The 19,831-nt window shown below is 37.0% G+C and overlaps 2 protein-coding genes across 2 annotated transcripts; one reads left to right on the top strand and one right to left on the bottom strand.

Moving 5' to 3' along the window:
* Nucleotides 1–1,127: 1,127 nt before the first annotated feature.
* On the bottom strand, nucleotides 1,128–10,771 carry znf366 (zinc finger protein 366). The gene is given in 6 exon segments (XM_051902922.1): nucleotides 1,128–1,835; nucleotides 2,129–2,303; nucleotides 7,079–7,270; nucleotides 8,361–9,068; nucleotides 9,070–9,430; nucleotides 10,626–10,771. Coding segments are annotated over 5 exon segments (1,686 nt in total). The 5' UTR covers nucleotides 9,373–9,430; nucleotides 10,626–10,771; the 3' UTR covers nucleotides 1,128–1,527.
* Nucleotides 10,772–11,871: 1,100 nt separating this feature from the next.
* Nucleotides 11,872–13,944, top strand: LOC127517392 (isotocin-neurophysin IT 1-like). The gene is made up of 4 exons (XM_051902942.1): nucleotides 11,872–12,070; nucleotides 12,147–12,266; nucleotides 13,412–13,616; nucleotides 13,748–13,944. The coding sequence occupies exons 2-4, from the start codon at nucleotides 12,147–12,149 to the stop codon at nucleotides 13,852–13,854; spliced, it is 432 nt and encodes a 143-aa protein (XP_051758902.1). The 5' UTR covers nucleotides 11,872–12,070; the 3' UTR covers nucleotides 13,855–13,944.
* Nucleotides 13,945–19,831: the final 5,887 nt, after the last annotated feature.

Genomic DNA, 19,831 nt, shown 5'->3' with positions numbered 1-19,831 from the left:
CCACCGCGCGTTTGATCAGAGTTATTCTCCAATACTTCCTTTTCTTTGTTGAGGAAGTGTGTTACAGTTTTTAAGGAAGAAAACCTGTCCAAAAGGTTGTAGAGTAAAAATAGACTACCTTTAGGTTTACTTTAGACTGCTTGTTTGGTGGCTGGTCTGATATTATAAATACACAATATATGTTAGTCTTGAGTTATGCAGAAAATGATGTTCTTCCTCGGTGTTTCTGTCTTGTTTTCCAGCACAAATATCTAAACATTCTTAAATCAAGATACATTTACTGGAGAAGAGAAATGACTGAAGATATTAAGACTACAAATATCTGTCAATAGAGTCAGAAATATTAACCTTGTTATTCCTTTGAATTAAGTTTATTTTTCTGACTCCATTGACAGATATTTGTTCTTGTTTGAAGTACAAATTCACAGAACTGAGATACATTTTTCAGAAAATGTATTCATTTTGATTCTTTACTGTACACTATGAAAGCTTGTTTCCACCATGAAATAAAGAATAAAAAAGGTAATTGTGACTTTTTTTCCCCTCATAATTGTGATATAAACTCACAATTGTGAGTTATAAAGTCAGAATTTATAAAGTCGGAATTGCGAGTTATAAAGTCAGAATTGTGAGATATAAAGTCAGAATTTATAAAGTCAGGATTGCGATTTATAAAGTCAGAATTGTGAGATATAAAGTCAGAATTTATAAAGTCAGGATTGCGATTTATAAAGTCAGAATTGCGAGTTATAAAGTCAGAATTGCATGACATAAAGTTAGAATTTATAAAGTTGGAATTGCGAGTTATAAAGTTAGAATTTATAAAGTCAGAATTTATAAAGTCAGGATTGCATGATATAAAGTTAGAATTTATAAAGTCGGAATTGCGAGTTATAAAGTGAGAATTGCGTGACAAAGTCAGAATTTTGACTTTATATTTCACAATTCTGACTTTATAAATTCTGACTTTATATCATGCAATTCTCACTTTATAACTCGCAATTGCATGAAAAAAAGTCAGAATTGTGAGATAAAAGTCGCAATTACCTTTTTTTATATTTTTTATTTAGTGGTGGAAACAAGCTTCCATAGTACACAGTATTGTGTTCATTGAAATGTCAAAATAGTTTAATCTTTAAATGAATTTATTGTATACATAAATATTGATCAGCGTTCACACTGCGGTCAACTGAAATCATTTATGATCATCCATGCTTTTACACATTGCAAAAATACAAAACTGTCAGAAATCAGGAAGCTGTCAGAACTGCATCAACCGTCGTCATTAATTTTTCAGAGCCGTTACACCTCCATTGAAGGCAATTAGCATTAATGCTCAGAAATATATCAGTTTTCTTCTCTCAATTATATTAATTTCATTGGACATTATGAAATATTATACCAAGTAGACTAAACATGCTACAATTCTTCTGAAAAATCAAGATACTTGCAAAGATTTCTGTACATTTTTCACATGAAAAAAAATATTTGAAACATCATCATTCACAGCGTGTTTGTCAGTCTGTCTCAGAAATCGTCCTCTTTATCACTGTAGAACTGTTTGTCATCCGTTTTCTTCTTCTCTTCCTCCTTTCTCTCCTCATCCTCCTCCTCGTCTCTGGTCTCCAGCGCCGGGTTGTAGAGGTCAGGACTGTACTGGCTCATTCTGTACAGACTGTCCTCGTCCTCCTCCCGGCTGGAGCTCCCGCCGTCAGACGGAGACAGATGCATCTGCCCGTGGTTCTTCTGGGACAGATCGAAGGGCTCGTCCTGACCGATGCGGGACAGGATCCGCAGCGGGCCAGAGAGACACAGCCGTCCCCGTCGCCGGAACACTGGGAAAATCCAGAGAGGAGGAGATGGAGAACATCATCATTATCATACAACTACTTCAGAAAAATATATAAAACATGATGTTCTTCCTCTGTATTTCAGTCTTGTTTTCCAGCACAAATATCTAAACATTCTTAAATCAAGATACAGTTACTGGAGAAGAGAAATAACTGAAGATATTAAGATATCTCAAGTCATTTTGCTTCTCAGGTATCTTGATTTAAGAATTTTTAGATATTTTTAATAGAAAACAGGACAAAAATACTAAGCATGTTTTGCATGTAATGCTTCTCACCCCGAGCGTCCAGTCCCTGGTCCATGATCCCGTGCTTGACCTTCATGTGGCGGGTCAGGTTTCCCTTCAGCGTGAACTTGCTGGCGCAGTAAAGACATTTGAAGGGTTTGCTGTCAGAATGCAAGTGCATGTGGCCCATCAGATTATGCATTCTGTTAAACTCCTTTCCACACAGCTGTAAAGAGAGTAACTATTCAGATATCTTTGACCTGGTCAAGCACTAGGAAAGCTTTAATTGCACACAAACGTGCTCTTCATTCTGATTTGAGAACTACCTGACGGATATTCAGAACAGCAGCGCGGCTGAACGTGTGGCACTGCTTTTATCACTCATCAGGACGACGCACTGATTTTCTAAACGTGCAGGTCACATTTTTATGGAAACTTGTTTCCGCCACTAAATAAATAAAAAAGGTAATTCTGACTTATTGTATTACATATCTCGCAATTCTGACTTTATATCACACAATTCTGACTTTATAATTCGCAATTCTGACTTTATAATTCGCAATTCTGACTTTATATCACGCAATTCTGACTTTACATCTCAATTCTGACTTTATATCTCGCAATTCTGACTTTACATCTCAATTCTGACTTTATATCACGCAATTCTGACTTTACATCTCAATTCTGACTTTATATCTCGCAATTCTGACTTTACATCTCAATTTTGACTTTATATCTCGCAATTCTGACTTTATATCTCGCAATTCTGACTTTACATCTCAATTCTGACTTTATAATTCGCAATTCTGACTTTATATCTCGCAATTCTGACTTTACATCTCAATTTTGACTTTATATCTCGCAATTCTGACTTTACATCTCAATTTTGACTTTATATCTCGCAATTCTGACTTTATATCTCGCAATTCTGACTTTATATCTCGCAATTCTGACTTTACATCTCAATTTTGACTTTATATCTCGCAATTCTGACTTTACATCTCAATTCTGACTTTATATCTCGCAATTCTGACTTTACATCTCAATTCTGACTTTATATCTCGCAATTCTGACTTTATATCTCGCAATTCTGACTTTATATCTCGCAATTCTGACTTTACATCTCAATTTTGACTTTATATCTCGCAATTCTGACTTTATATCTCGCAATTCTGACTTTACATCTCAATTTTGACTTTATATCTCGCAATTCTGACTTTATATCTCGCAATTCTGACTTTATATCTCGCAATTCTGACTTTACATCTCAATTCTGACTTTATATCTCGCAATTCTGACTTTATATCTCGCAATTCTGACTTTACATCTCAATTTTGACTTTATATCTCGCAATTCTGACTTTATATCTCGCAATTCTGACTTTATATCTCGCAATTCTGACTTTACATCTCAATTTTGACTTTATATCTCGCAATTCTGACTTTATATCTCGCAATTCTGACTTTATATCTCGCAATTCTGACTTTATATCTCGCAATTCTGACTTTACATCTCAATTCTGACTTTATATCTCGCAATTCTGACTTTATATCTCGCAATTCTGACTTTACATCTCAATTTTGACTTTATATCTCGCAATTCTGACTTTATATCTCGCAATTCTGACTTTATATCTCGCAATTCTGACTTTACATCTCAATTTTGACTTTATATCTCGCAATTCTGACTTTATATCTCGCAATTCTGACTTTATATCTCGCAATTCTGACTTTATATCTCACAATTCTGACTTTATATCTCGCAATTCTGACTTTATATCTCGCAATTCTGACTTTACATCTCACAATTCTGACTTTATATCTCACAATTCTGACTTTATATCTCGCAATTCTGACTTTATATCTCAATTTTGACTTTATATCTCAATTCTGACTTTATATCTCGCAATTCTGACTTTACATCTCACAATTCTGACTTTATATCTCACAATTCTGACTTTATATCTCGCAATTCTGACTTTATATCTCAATTTTGACTTTATATCTCAATTCTGACTTTATAACTCGCAATTCTGACTTTATATCTCACAATTCTGACTTTATATCTCGCAATTCTGACTTTATATCTCAATTTTGACTTTATATCTCAATTCTGACTTTATAACTCGCAATTCTGACTTTATATCTCACAATTCTGACTTTATATCTCGCAATTCTGACTTTATATCTCAATTTTGACTTTATATCTCAATTTTGACTTTATATCTCAATTCTGACTTTATAACTCGCAATTCTGACTTTATATCTCACAATTCTGACTTTATATCACGCAATTCTGACTTTATATCTCACAATTCTGACTTTATATCACGCAATTCTGACTTTATATCTCACAATTCTGACTTTATATCTCGCAATTCTGACTTTACATCTCAATTCTGACTTTATATCTCGCAATTCTGACTTTATAACTCGCAATTCTGACTTTATATCTCGCAATTCTGACTTTATAACTCGCAATTCTGACTTTATATCTCGCAATTCTGACTTTATATCTCGCAATTCTGACTTTACATCTCACAATTCTGACTTTATATCTCGCAATTCTGACTTTATATCTCGCAATTCTGACTTTATATCTCAATTTTGACTTTATAACTCGCAATTCTGACTTTATATCTCACAATTCTGACTTTATATCTCGCAATTCTGACTTTATATCTCAATTTTGACTTTATATCTCAATTCTGACTTTATAACTCGCAATTCTGACTTTATATCTCACAATTCTGACTTTATATCTCACAATTCTGACTTTATATCTCAATTCTGACTTTATATCTCAATTTTGACTTTATATCACGCAATTCTGACTTTATAACTCGCAATTCTGACTTTATATCTCGCAATTCTGACTTTACATCTCAATTTTGACTTTATATCACGCAATTCTGACTTTATATCTCGCAATTCTGACTTTATATCTCGCAATTCTGACTTTACATCTCAATTTTGACTTTATATCTCGCAATTCTGACTTTATATCTCAATTTTGACTTTATATCTCGCAATTCTGACTTTATATCTCGCAATTCTGACTTTATAACTCGCAATTCTGACTTTATATCTCGCAATTCTGACTTTACATCTCAATTTTGACTTTATATCTCGCAATTCTGACTTTATATCTCGCAATTCTGACTTTACATCTCAATTTTGACTTTATATCTCGCAATTCTGACTTTATAACTCGCAATTCTGACTTTACATCTCAATTCTGACTTTATATCTCGCAATTCTGACTTTATAACTCGCAATTCTGACTTTACATCTCAATTCTGACTTTATATCTCGCAATTCTGACTTTTATATCACGCAATTCTGACTTTATATCACGCAATTCCGACTTTATATCTCGTAATTCTGACTTTATATCTCGCAATTCCGACTTTATATCATGCAATTCTGACTTTATTTCTCACAATTCTGACTTTATATCTTGTAATTCTGACTTTATATCATGCAATTCCGACTTTATATCTCGTAATCCTGACTTTATAACTCGCAATTCTGAGAAAAAAAGTCAGAATTGTGAGATAAAAAGTCACAATTACCTTTTTAATTTTTTTTATTTCATGGCAGAAACAAGCTCCCATACAATTTCGCATGAGGTGAAAAAGTTCAGCATGAAGATTTTTGCTGAAATCCAGTCATTCCCATTAGAATTTTCATAGTTACACTTTTAACTTTTTTTGCTCTTGAAATTTCTCTAACGTGTTACTCAGTGTTTCTGTCTTGTTTTCCAGTACAAATATCTAAACATTCTTAAATCAAGATTTGACCCCTCTGGCAGATTTAATTTGGTTTTAAGCACAAACTCACTTCATTCTGATTCATTTTTCAGACTTTAATATCTTCAGTCATTTCTCTTCTCCAGTAAATGTATCTTGATTTAAGAATGTTTAGATATTTGTGCTGGAAAACAAGACAGAAACACTGAGGAAGAACATGAAGTTTATATTGAGTAACTGGCCTTTCGCTCAGATATTTTGTTTATTGTTGCTCTGCTAACAACATTTGGAGTTCTATATAGAAATCATTGGTGTATTGTATTGATGGTCATTGTATAAAGATGGAGCTTTTACCAAAGGTCACTATAATGCACAGCCTCTCATGGCATATATTTTAAAGGAAAAAGAGAGATTTAATCGAGCATGAGAGTTTCTCAGAAACATGAGAGTTTCTCAGACAGCGGAGGGCTGGACGGTTTCTCCTCTGCTGTCCTTCCTCTTCATTCTTTTTTTTTATTTGGGTGGTCCTTTCCTTTCCTTCAGGAGGATAGAGGGACTGTAAACTGTCCGAACGGACCGTGAGAAAACAGGAAGTGCTCCTGAGCACAAGAGAAAGCGAGATGAAATCTATTTGCGGGGCCTGTTCTCGGGGGACGAGAGAGCCATTGTTACACGGTCAGTTTGTGCAGCGATATCCTTCCTATAGACGAGGAGACACTTAACTGCCAAAAACGTATCTGGTCATCATTTGGACGCGCGTCCGAGCCTGAGGTCACATGCGTTTCAAAACAACCAAGAACCCATGAAGGGCTGGACGTTCGTTGAGGAACTGATCCATCCTCTACTTTAACCCACTAGAACATCAGAACGTTCTCTCAAAGTTATGAACAAACCTTTTTTTTCCAGTAACTCTAACAGAACATTATCTGGTCTTTAATAATTTTCTCAAAACATTAGTCTGAAATGTTTTTTTTTAAACGTAACAACTTGTTTCAGAATGTTCAAAGAAGATTCAAAAGTAACTTTTCCATAATGTTTCAAAATGATACAATGGAATGTTCCCTTAACGTTCACATAACTAAGAATTTTGAAGTTTTGAATGCTCAGAAATAAGTTTTCATAACTCAATACAAACATTGGCAAAACGTTCCTCATTTTTGTTTGCTGGGCAAGTTATGAAAGCAAAATCAGTTATGAAATTGCAACATCCATCTTTAGCTCCAGTTGTTAAATGAGAAGCGGTGACACACCTTGCATTTGTAGGGCTTGATGTCGGAGTGGACGATCATGTGCGCCTTCAGCGTCTGTTTCTGGACGAAGCTCTTGTAGCACAGGTGGCACTGATACGCCCGGATGTTGGTGTGAATCAGAACGTGGCGTTTCATGTTGGCCAGCAGCGTGAACTCACGGCCACAGATGCGACACTTGTGCTCCTTCACTCCCTGGAACACACGGATCAGGATGAACATCCATGAGAAACCAAACCGGACTGTGAGATGCTCTTATACATCATATGAGATGTACAAGCTTTATATGAATGTGTTTCGCTTCAGTCAGAGTTTAAGTTGCAACACAATCGTATCTTACAAAAGTAACAAAATATTCAAATGACTAAATTATCAGCCAGCACTGTCTTGTTTTCCAGCACAAATATCTAAACATTCGTAAATCAACACATTTACCTGAGGAGCAACATGACTGAAGATATTAAGACTTGTTTAATGAAAAACTTTATGCTTAAACTAAGAACAAATATCTGCCAGTGGAGTCAGAAAAATAAACTGAATTCAAAGTGAAAACATGATTATTTAAGAATGTTTAGATATTTGTGCTGGAAAACAAGACAGAAATCATTTTTTGCAGTGTTTTACACATAAATTTGACTTAAAATCAAACACTGGAAATGGCTGATGTTGGTAGTTTCCAAACGTCTCTTGTGTTTGGATGGTTTCGGCCAATAATTCACAACACAAATCATTTTCTCCTCATATTTAATGCAGTCTGAGTCATATTTTTCTTACATATGCATCTTTGTTGATGGTTTTTGCAGGATGAGGGCGTTTCTTTTGCCTGTTTTGACTAGACGTCTACCATGTGACTCGGAACTAGAATTTGATTGATGCGACCTTTGACATCAGCAGCAGAAGAAATGGGAAGTGTTTTCTCCTTCCTTGTAAAAGTTGGTCTACCTTAACTAAGTCATGATTAATTGAATTGTATGTTTAAACCTCTAATATAAACTCTTCACTGTTTCATCCTCTTGTTTTCCAGCACAAATATCTAATTCTTAAATCAAGATACTGGAGACGCAAAATGACTGAAGATAAAGCAAGAAAAAATTGTGAAGTGAGTTTATGCTTAAAACAAGAACAAAAATCAGTCGTTTTGCTTCTCCAGTTGATTTTTGTGCTGCAAAACAAGACAAAAACACTGAGGAAGAACATCATTTTTTGCAGAATATTTAAAAATGCTTTGAAAACTATTTTCACTCCCAAATATTTACAAAGAAGCAGTATTTTGGCCAGTCCTCACCTTGTGCGTCAGCGTGTGCTGTTTGAGATGGTGCGACTGGACGAACTCCATCCCGCACTCGCTGCAGATGAACGGCCGGATGTCCTTGTGCTTCATCATGTGATTCTGCAGCTGACTGGGATACTGGAAGCTCTTGCCGCACTCGCCGCAGTCGTACTGCACGGGCCCGCGGTGCGCCGTCAGGTGGCGCTTGAGCTGCGCCAGCGTGGGGAAGTCGAGTCCGCACTCCACGCACACGTTCTCCTGCCCCCTCTCGTGCTTGAGCTCGTGCGCGCGCAGCTCGCTGGGATAGGCGAAGCCGCGGCCGCAGACGCCGCAGCTGTAGGGCTTGACGTCGCTGTGCTGCATCATGTGCCTCTTCAGGTGGCTGGTCTGCGTGAAGGCCTTGTGGCACACCTGGCACTTGTGCGGCCGCGCGCCCTGGTGCGTCAGCATGTGCGTGTGCAGGTGGCTCAGCTGCTTGAACAGCTTCCCGCAGAGGTTGCATCCGTGCGGCTTGATCCCGCTGTGGCCCAGGATGTGCGTGATCAAGTTGTATTTGGAGGTGTACGACTTCTCGCACATGCGGCACTTCCAGCGCTTCTGATCGCCGCCCACGTCCACGTAGTAACTGTCGTCCACGTGGACGTTCAGCTTCTCGGCGGCGGATCTGGCGGCCTCCGGACTCCTGCGGCGGAACCTCGGCACGTCGCTCGGGTAGAAGGGGTTTCGGGGAGAGGTGCGGGACGGAGCCGGGCAGGAGGAACGGGAACGGCACTAAGCTGGGATGGAAAGGATGGAAGTACGGCGGAGGAGAGCGCACGAGCAGCGCAGACGGAGGCCACAGCGGCAGCTCCTGTTTGACCTGGACGACGCGGTGCAGCCGGAGCCGGTTGAGGTCGATCATGTCAGGGACGTATCTGTGGGGTTGAGGGACGATGGGATGAGGAAGAGGGTATGGAAGAAGGGAAAGATCAACGCTTCTGCAGGGAACGTCCTCCATGCGCTTGCTCTCGCTCTCCTTTGAATCCATGCTGAAGGTTTTCTACACGTTCTTCAGATCTTGAGAGTGAAAACTGTCCATCACCCGCCTGTGGAAAAGAGAGAAGGATTTATAATCAGGGAATCGAACCCATGACCTTTCAAAAAGTGTCCTGTTTTCCAGCTCAAATATCTAAACATTCTTAAATCAAGATACATTTACTGGAGAAGAGAAATGACTGAAGATAATAAGTTTGAAAAATTTATAAAAATGAAGTGAGTTTGTGCTTAAAACAAGAACAAATATCTGCTAATGGAGTCAGAAAAATAATCTTGTTTTCACTTTGAATTAAGTTGATTTTTCTGACTCCATTCTTGTTTTAAGGAGAGACACTACAGGCAAAAACACTGTTTTTTCACATACATATCAATTTTGAGAAGAAAACATCCAAAATACACTTTTAAGCGTATCTTTTATTGCACTTCATCTATCTGCATCTGTAGATTTCAGTTACAGCACATATTTTTACGTTTTCTCAAAATTAGTTTCCAGTCAGAAATCTCCACTCTTTACTGTTTATCAGTATTTATTGAATCGATTGTAAACTACAACTATAAATCCTGTTGTTACTGTCACACACACTAGTTCAGATCTGTTGGACAGTGTGAAACAAATGTATCCGTCTCTTCCTCTCTGTTGTTCCTCTGTGTTTCACTTTCACTGCTTTAGGACGGGAACTTCTCTTTTTCATCATAATCCACGATCCTGCGCTGTCATTCGAGAAGAATACAGTCAAACATCTCAGAAGTCTGTCAGTCATCAGACTGAAGCTCAAAGCCTTGAAAACGAGCCGTAACTCAACGCTTCTGCTCTGCTCAGATGAATGACAGCAGGTGGGAAACGTCCTCAGAGGAGGGAATCACATGCATAATCGTGTTTACAGAACACCACATGACCTAAACGCATTTATAGTGTCACAAAACGTGATTATTTAACATGCATTTTGCATTACTAAAATATGCAGTTTACATGAAGCCAAAGCTGCAGTGCACAAACACTCGAAATGAAGAAATCCTGCTTTTCAGGAAATATGAAGTAAGTATACTATCTGAAAAATGTTCTTATGAAGTCCAAGTCATTAAACTCCCTCTGCACATGATGTTTTCAGCATCAGAACGGATCGCATGAACTTTTGAGCATTACAGAAGTCCATACTGATTGATAAGAGCAACTCCTGCACCTGTGAAGTGCATCAGCTGTGTGTGTGTGTGTGTGTGTGTGTGTGTGTGTGCTGCGTCTCTTACCTGTCTCCTGCTCTGCGCTCCTCACAATGAGCCTCCAGCCTCACCAACAGCATTTGAAGTGACTTAAGAAAGAGAACAGGAACAATCACTTTGTTCTCATTTTTCAGATGAGTACCTTCGCAGAGAAGGAAGGAAGGGAGGGAGAGGAAGTCAACAAGCCTGTGCTTTCCTGCCCAAAAATAAGGAAACACTAGATACACATCTCCATTCCTCTTCGAAACACTGCGGAGGATTGAAGCAGGCGTCATGTGTGCACATTTACACTGGAGAGCAGAGATTCGACCCATCTAACCCTCTGATTTCTACAGCTGACATTACATACACACCGCCCCGGGTGTTGACCTTTGACCCTCACCCGTAATTCTACATGACTGTCCTATTTATATGGCATTGTGCTTTTTATTTAGTACAACATCAGCACTATTAATTTCTTCAGAGAATGCATGTTGACTCAAACAGAAACTGTTCTTTTCTGACCAAAATATATTATAAAAACTCTTGAGAAAAAAAAAATATATATATATACACACATTTAGACTGAACAAATGATGTAGAAAACTTGCTAACACTTACTGAAAATATATTTATGTAAATATAAATATAACCTTAGTATACATTTTGGGAAAAATTTAGACCGAAAAATTTTAGACTGAAATTTTTTGTATACATATTTCAGCAATATAAATATATTTACACTGAAATATATATATATATATATGGCCCAAAAATATATGAGGAAATACAAGAAACTAGAACATATTGAACATATATTTATATACATTTTTTGACCATTTTTGAGCTATATATGAAAATATATATATGAAAAGTATATGAATATTTATATATATATATATATATATATATATATATAATTTTTTTGCCATATGGGTATCAAAACTTCTGAGATATGAATCTGTAAAGCATTCTACTGAGGATTTAGTAAATAAAATGCCGAATCAGGTGAAACACGTCGTCATCGACACAGATATATAATCTCAGAAGAGAATCTGTGATGTTCCTCTGGAAGGATCTAATTGAGCTCATCGTATGGAAGTGTGTGACGTCCTGTAGAGATGTGTGATTATAATCATCATTAATAAAGGATTATTAAAACAGTTAACCTCTAGACCCATTCAGACGTCAGAGAGTTGAGAACTGAGACAGAGAGAGAGAACGAGACTCGATCTAATGATAGAAGAGCAGTTTTACTCTCCAGTGCCCTTCTGTGTTCCCCTTTCACACGATGACCCCAGTTCATCCGTCACACTGCCAGCGAGGCCATCATTAGATGTGTGTGACACTATTAAAGTCCCTGATTAATTTCAGTCTCATTAGCCTTAAGCAGTGAAGATGAAGTCGTGTCACTCTCTGCGTCCGTCAGGTGAGTATATAAACCTCAGACGATTTGCTCTCCTGATCCACTGGTCGACGCCACACCTCACACAGTAAGTGTCCTTGTGATCGTTTCTTTGTGAGTAACAGTGAGTGTTCAGTGCTATGTGATGCTGTGTGTGTTTGTAGATGTCTGGAAGCAGTGTGTGTGTTCTTCTGCTCTGTCTGCTGTACGTCTGCTCCGCCTGCTACATCTCCAACTGCCCTGTAGGGGGCAAACGATCCCTCTCAGACGCTCCGTCCCGCAAGGTGAGAGGAAACTCAACCAGCGAAGAACAACAGGAAACAAGTCAGTACGGTCTGAATGGAGAAACATTAAATTCTCCAAAGCTGTTTGGAAAGCTTTCGATTAAACTTTATATTTGAAATCACCAATGAAATCTGATAACAACTGCCTCATAAATTTTGTTTCTAAATCATGACAAAAAACGCATTTTCAGGCTGGATCAAACTAATGCGCCTGCGCAGTCATATTAAGCGCACGTCAGACTGTTTCTATAGGAACCGGAGCTTCTAACGGCCCTGCGGTGACGCGATGACTTTACCAATCAGCGATTGGCTCTTATTTAGAAGGCGGGGCTTATTCCACAATATTGGACTTTCTCCCATTCATAATAATACAAGTGCACCGTCTTTCTATTAAACCACTATTATGTAAACGTGTTTTTATATTTTTATTTTTTGCATTTAAGTAATTTTTCCCAACACATTAACTAAAACTAAAATCATTTAAAAACTTACTTGAAATAAAACATTAACTAAAATAAAATAACATTATTTTACTTCAGCTAGTTGCCAAAATTTCTAATTTTTGTTTGGTTTAAACTTTAACGGTATAACATGTAACTTTACGCCCTCTAGCGGTTAAAAAATAAAACTGCAGGCATTTTGTGGAAGGTTGTGCTTCGTGACTGTGCGGATGAATATAGTTCTTTTTCATAACTAAAAACTGATTCCCCGGAGATTTAGTGGCTCCATGTCAATCTTTCTCACTCGTTGTGAAACTAACCTGCGCCACTCCCACACCAGACACGCGCCAAAGTGACCGGAACTACTTCTCTCTATTTACGGATATGTCGAGACACACATGTGCGAGTGACGTATGTACGCAATTTCCCGCGAAAGCCATCCCGACAGGTCAATATAAACACTCATAATAGGCTTACCATAGTGAAACAGGGTAAGAGAAAAACACATTTTGGCAGAAGGATTGATGATGTATTTAATCATTGTTTACATTTTGCTAATTTTAAACAAAAAAAGTTACATAAAGTACATTTACATTGAAGTACTAAAATAACTAAAACTGAAATAAAAATTAATAAAATGAAAAAAAATTGAAAATATGAATAAAACCCATGTGCTTGTGTGTGTGTGTGTGTGTGTGTGTGTAGTGTATGGCGTGTGGTCCGGGGAATATGGGCCGTTGTTTCGGCCCCAGTATCTGCTGCGGAGCCGGTCTGGGTTGTCTGGTTGGATCTCCAGAGACGCTGACCTGCATGGAGGAGAATCTCCTGCCCGGCCCCTGTGAGACGGGCGGGACGTCCTGCGGAGCCGAAGGGGGCGTCTGCGCCGCTCCGGGCGTCTGCTGCGACTCGGGTGAGTTCACTGTGTCGGCTCGCTGATAACGGCGTCGGTTTATAGCGTCTCAGATACTAGAGTTTATGACACTGGTGTTGTGTAATGCGAGTCTTTCACACGTGACGGTGTTGATTTCACACTCTGAACAGAGAGCTGCAGCGTTGACCCGTCCTGTTCGGCTGAAGAAGGGAACAGTGACGGAAACATCCTAATGAGGATCCTGCAGCTGCACGGCCACAGCACAACCCACCAATGAGAGGAGCAGGAACACAGAGCTCCGCCTCTATGCAAATCATCTTCTGTTTTCTGTAGAGTCTGTGTTCACGAATAAATCTAGAGAGAATCAGTTTGGCTGCATGACATCATTGATTTTGACGGCACATTAATTTTTTAACGTTTAATCAAGTCAATAACTATTCCCAACAGGGTTATTATTGTTAACTGAAACATTTAAAACCATTTTAGATTACTTGAAATCAAATAAACATTAACTAAAATAAGCAAGGCAACATTTTTTATTTTTGTTTAGTTTATAATTTTTTGGTAAGGGTCAAAGGTCATCATGCTGGATTGGATGATATGTTAAATCCCAAGCAGGGTTATTATTAACTAAAAGTAGTAAAGTAAAGATTAATAAAATACATTTTATTTTGTCTAGTTGACAAGGCAACATCTATTTCATTTAGTTTAACTTAAAGCACTAAAATAAATAAAGCTGAAATAAAATTGACTAAAAACTAAGAATAATAAAAATGACAAAAAACAACAAAATTACTAAAACTTAAAATTAAAATCATTAAAAAACCATTTTGGATTCTTGAAATAAAATAAAATATTAAAAAAAAACGAAAACTTATTTTATATCAGCAACATTTCTCATTTGTCATTAGTTTAACTTAAAGTACTAAAATATCCAAAACTAAAACTGAAATAAAAATTAATAAAAACTATAATAAAGTTGAAAAATAATAAAACTGATAATAAAAACAACAAAACTGCTAAACCTTTAACTGAAATAATGAACATATAAAAATAATAAAAAATTAAAATAGCTATAATATAGATTATATATAATATAAAATATAATCTTATTTGTACGTTGTGTTTTGAGAGAGTTGCACATTTGCTCACATGAATGCATGTCATCATTTACAATTATCGGTAAGGGTCAAAGGTCGTCATGCTGGTTTGTATGTCACATCACCTAGATCTGCCTATTTTTCAAAACTCTTAGAAGAAAATAAACACAACCCTAGGTATTTATTTGATACAGTGGCTAAATTAACAAGAAATAAAGCTTCAACTTCTGATGTTTCCAAAGAGCACAGCAGTAATGACTTTATGAACTTCTTTACTTGCAAGATTGATAATATTAGAGAAAAAATAATAACCATGCAACCGTCTACTACAGTATCGTGTCAGATAGTGCATTGTAGTGTCCCTGAGGAAAAATTCAATTCATTTACTGCTTTAGGAGAGGAAGAATTGTCTAAACTTGTTAAATCATCAAAATCAACAACATGTATGTTAGACCCTATACCGACTAAGCTATTGAAAGAAATGCTTCCAGAGGTCATAGACCCTCTTCTCAATATCGTCAATTCATCTTTATCATTAGGATACGTACCAAAAACTTTTAAGCTGGCTATTATTAAACCTCTTATTAAAAAACCACACACTTGATCCTAGAGAATTAGTCAATTACAGGCCGATCTCAAATCTCACTTTTCTGTCAAAAATACTAGAAAAGGCAGTATCATCACAGCTATGTTCCTTTTTAGAAAGAAATGGTATCTGTGAGGATTTCCAGTCAGGATTTAGACCGTACCATAGTACTGAGACTGCTCTCATTAGAGTTACTAATGATTTGCTCTTATCATCAGATCGTGGTTGTATCTCTCTATTAGTGTTACTGGATCTTAGTGCAGCATTTGACACTATTGATCACAATATTCTTTTAAATAGACTCGAAAATTATGTTGGCATTAGTGGAATTGCATTGTCATGGTTCAAATCATACTTATCTGACCGTTATCAGTTTGTAGTAGTAAACGAAGAGATGTCATATCGATCACAAGTTCAATATGGAGTACCACAAGGCTCAGTACTAGGACCGTTACTGTTCACTCTGTACATGCTACCCTTGGGAGATATCATTAGGAAGCATGGCGTTAGTTTTCACTGTTACGCTGATGATACTCAGCTCTATATTTCTTCGCGCCCTGACGAAACTTACCAATTCACAAAATTAACGGAGTGCATAGCTGATATAAAAAATTGGATGACCAGTAATTTCCTACTACTAAATTCAGAAAAAACAGAGATTCTAATTTTTGGACCAAAAACTTCTTCACGTAATAACCTAGAATATTGTCTAACACTTGATGGCTGCTCTGTTAAGTCTTCGTCGTCAGTTAGGAACCTGGGTGTGCTCTTTGATACCAATCTTTCATTTGAAGGCCATGTTACTAGCATCTGTAAAACCGCATTCTTCCATCTTAAAAATATATCTAAACTACGACATATGCTCTCAATGAAAAATGCAGAACAGTTAGTTCATGCGTTCATGACCTCAAGGCTAGATTACTGTAACGCTCTACTGGGTGGTTGTTCTGCTCGCCTGATAAATAAACTACAGCTCGTACAAAATGCAGCAGCTAGAGTTCTTACTAGAACCAGGAAGTATGACCATATTAGCCCAGTTCTGTCAACACTGCATTGGCTTCCTGTTAAACATCGTATAGATTTTAAAATCTTGCTAATTACTTACAAAGCACTAAATGGTTTAGCTCCCCAGTACCTGAGCGAGCTCCTAATTCATTATAGTCCTTCACGTCTATTGCGATCTCAGAATTCAGCCCAGCTGATAATACCTAGAATATCAAAATCAACTGCAGGTGGTAGATCCTTCTCCTATTTGGCACCTAAACTCTGGAACAATCTTCCTAGCATTGTTCGGGAAGCAGACACACTCTGTCAGTTTAAATCTAGACTAAAAACGCATCTCTTTAACCTGGCATACACATAACATATTACCAATTTATATTTCCAAATCCGTTAAAGGATTATTAGGCTGCATACATTAGGTCAGCCGGAACCGGGAACACTTCCTATAACACCTGATGTACTCGTTACATCAGAAGAAGAATGGCATCTACGCTAATATTAGTCTTTCTGTTTATCCCGAGGTTCACCGTAGTCAACCGGATCCGGGCCGTATCCAGGTGAGACCAAGGACCTGCACCTTGACACGACCACAACGCAGCCCTGAAGTATCAGCAGAGATTGAGTCAACTAGATCATCCCCTGTGAAGGCCTCATCGACACGACAGCCACGACACAGTTCCTCAACAACCGTCCATACCGGCGTGATGAATTGGATGGAACTGAAATAAATACTTTTAATGTTGCGATCCTATTGGACTTATGATAGCAACCTGAATTGTAACAAAGCACTGTTGGCCAGAGGAGAACTGGCACCCCGACTAAGCCTGGTTTCTCCCAAGGTTTTTTTCTCCATTTTAACACCAATTTGCCACTTGTCTGCCACCTGATGTCACCTGATGGAGTTTGGGTTCCTTGCCGCTGTCGCCTCTGGCTTGCTTAGTTGGGGACACTTGACTTGACATTTTGATATTCAACAGTGCTTTTGATCTGCCTGCATTGACACTATTCTTTAAGAGCTGCTGTGCAGTCAAACAATGTACCAGTTATCAATGTAAAGCTGCTTTGACACAATCTACATTGTAAAAAGCGCTATATAAATAAAGGTGACTTGACTTGACTTGACTTGACATCACATCACAATCATTTTCATGATTTGAAATAAATCAAGCGTTATTTTAGGCTTATATTGATGTGGTGGTGGATGAAGAGATAAGCAGTGTACAGCACAGCCTGTGCAGCGTTTATGGTCTGATTGTGCTTTTATCTGCATTAGAGCTTTGAAGTGTCATCAGTGTGTTTCTGATAAAACACTGATAATCGATGGGCTTTCAGAGATGCAGTCCAGAGTACAGATGTCAACAGAGCGATCAAACTAACGCTGACAGTGTTCGTGATGAGGCGAATGACACACATGATGCACACAAATCAGTTAGAAATCAAGGTTACGATGCATTTGTGCTGCTCTATATATTCTCTGATGTTGCATGAAGATTTTGTCCTTAAAGAGCCGAGAAAAATTCCACAACTCTTTTATTCTGCAGTTACGGATCATTTGCACGACTTTCGACGTGCTCTTTATGTGTCGAAGCTGCCACACAAAGCTGTCTCACAAGACTGTCCTTATAATGAACGGTGCTATTTTTATCAGACTTGTGACTCGTTCATGATTCGAAGGAAGTATTGACTTACAAATGTGTTTATAAAGGAATAAGCCATGACATCATTCATATTATTATTTCATTTATTATATTGTGTGATGCCAACATATGTTTGACAATAAAATGACACACACACATATACAAAAACTATATATTTACATTTTTTTTTTAATTTTATGTATATATGGGTCATTCTACAGAACTGGTGTAATCTGCTGTCCCACAACCAAAACACACATTAAAAAGCATTTAAGTATTCAAATTATAGATGTTTACTAAGATTCTTCTATTGAATCCCACAATAATATTTAAAATATCAGTAAGATTAATATATATAAAATCATAATTTATTGGTACTTTCAATTGAGAGGAGTCTGTCCCGAACCCTGACCCCTAAATCTCATCTTGTGAAAATGATATTGAAATAATTTTATGCATTTTTTTTTCCATTGTTGTTTTTAAACATCTATTTTTGATTTTCTTTTAAAGTGAACTTAAAAAAATAATAATTTTATGTTTTATTTTTAAATCATGAAACTTTATGTAATAATGTGTCCCTCGTGTTCATGTCACTACCGAAACAGTGCGTGTTTTTCATTGTCTGAGACTGATTTTAACACACTTCTACATTTCTGATCAGGAAATATTCCTGTGTTCCTCTCACAGCCTCTTTCACAGTAGATAGCTCCATCATTCTGAGTTAAATGTGTTCAAATGTCTGAGAATCTGTGTGGAACTTTAAGGAACGTCACTAACAAACACCTTTTTCTGCAATTAAACAAACTTTTTTGGGTGTTATTCCATTAAATTTAGTGTTTATGTGTGTACAACTGTTCAGAGCTGTGCTAGCTAACCATGTGCTGATTAGCATCTTTGAGCATCAAAAGTGTCTAAAAGTGTCACTACCGAAACTTCACCATGATTTGGTCGTTTCGGTAGTGACATCATTGTTTTGGTAGTGACAAAAGGAACACAATCATTTATTTGGGGGAAATAAACACTAAATTTTAGTGCAAATCATTAGTGTTTTAATATGTTTTAGCATGTGAGTTAAATCCTGTCATGTGATGTGGTCACTACCAACACATTACTGTCACTACTGAAAATGTGCAGTCATGACCGAAACATGGGATGTTTTGTCAAAAATAAAGTATATTGAATGATCAACTAAGATGTTATTATAGTGTTTGGTTCAATGTTTATTCAAACTAATGAATCCTTCACTGTGAAATCAGTTTGATAAATTTTATGACTTTTACAAAGAAAGATTGGATTCAAAATACAACAAATCTCATAAATTACACTTGAAATATTGTTAAAATTGTAATTGTTACTGATTTACCTGTGAAAACTTTTTTTAAAAATAGCAAAAAATATATATTTACAATGTAGATGTAAACAAAATCTTAACAGGTCAATGTGACCCTTCTTATTAAATTATTTATTATTGTGTTTCGGTAGTGACAAATTTGGGGAGAGGAAAAATATTCCAAAACTTTCTGAAAATACAATATGAGAATTAACTGCACAATTACTAGAAATGATGTGTAGCTTGGATATTATACAATTTGCACATACAAAATTTGTGGAAAAAGACATTTTTTTCAACTTCAGTTCTGTAGAATGACCCTTATATGCATATAAAATTAAATTAAAAAATGTAAATATATAGTCTTTATTTCAGTATTAGTTAAAAGGAGACAATTTCTCCCAGTTGTTCTAGTTGTGACCCTCATGGCTGATAGTATGTGATGATGTCATGGTGCTGAGGGCAAAGGTTAAGGCCACAACCTGATTACACCGAACCCTCCATAGATCTGCACTATTTTGCGCTCAGAACTGATTTTACCCACATGACATTTCACCTGACAAGATTTCACAGAGATCCACCAATCAGGACCATCCTGT

This window comes from Ctenopharyngodon idella, chromosome 8 (genome assembly GCF_019924925.1).
Source record: "Ctenopharyngodon idella isolate HZGC_01 chromosome 8, HZGC01, whole genome shotgun sequence".
Classification (NCBI taxonomy): domain Eukaryota; kingdom Metazoa; phylum Chordata; class Actinopteri; order Cypriniformes; family Xenocyprididae; genus Ctenopharyngodon; species Ctenopharyngodon idella.
Note: the sequence above shows the minus strand (reverse complement) of the source record. Positions and strands in the feature narration are given on the sequence as shown.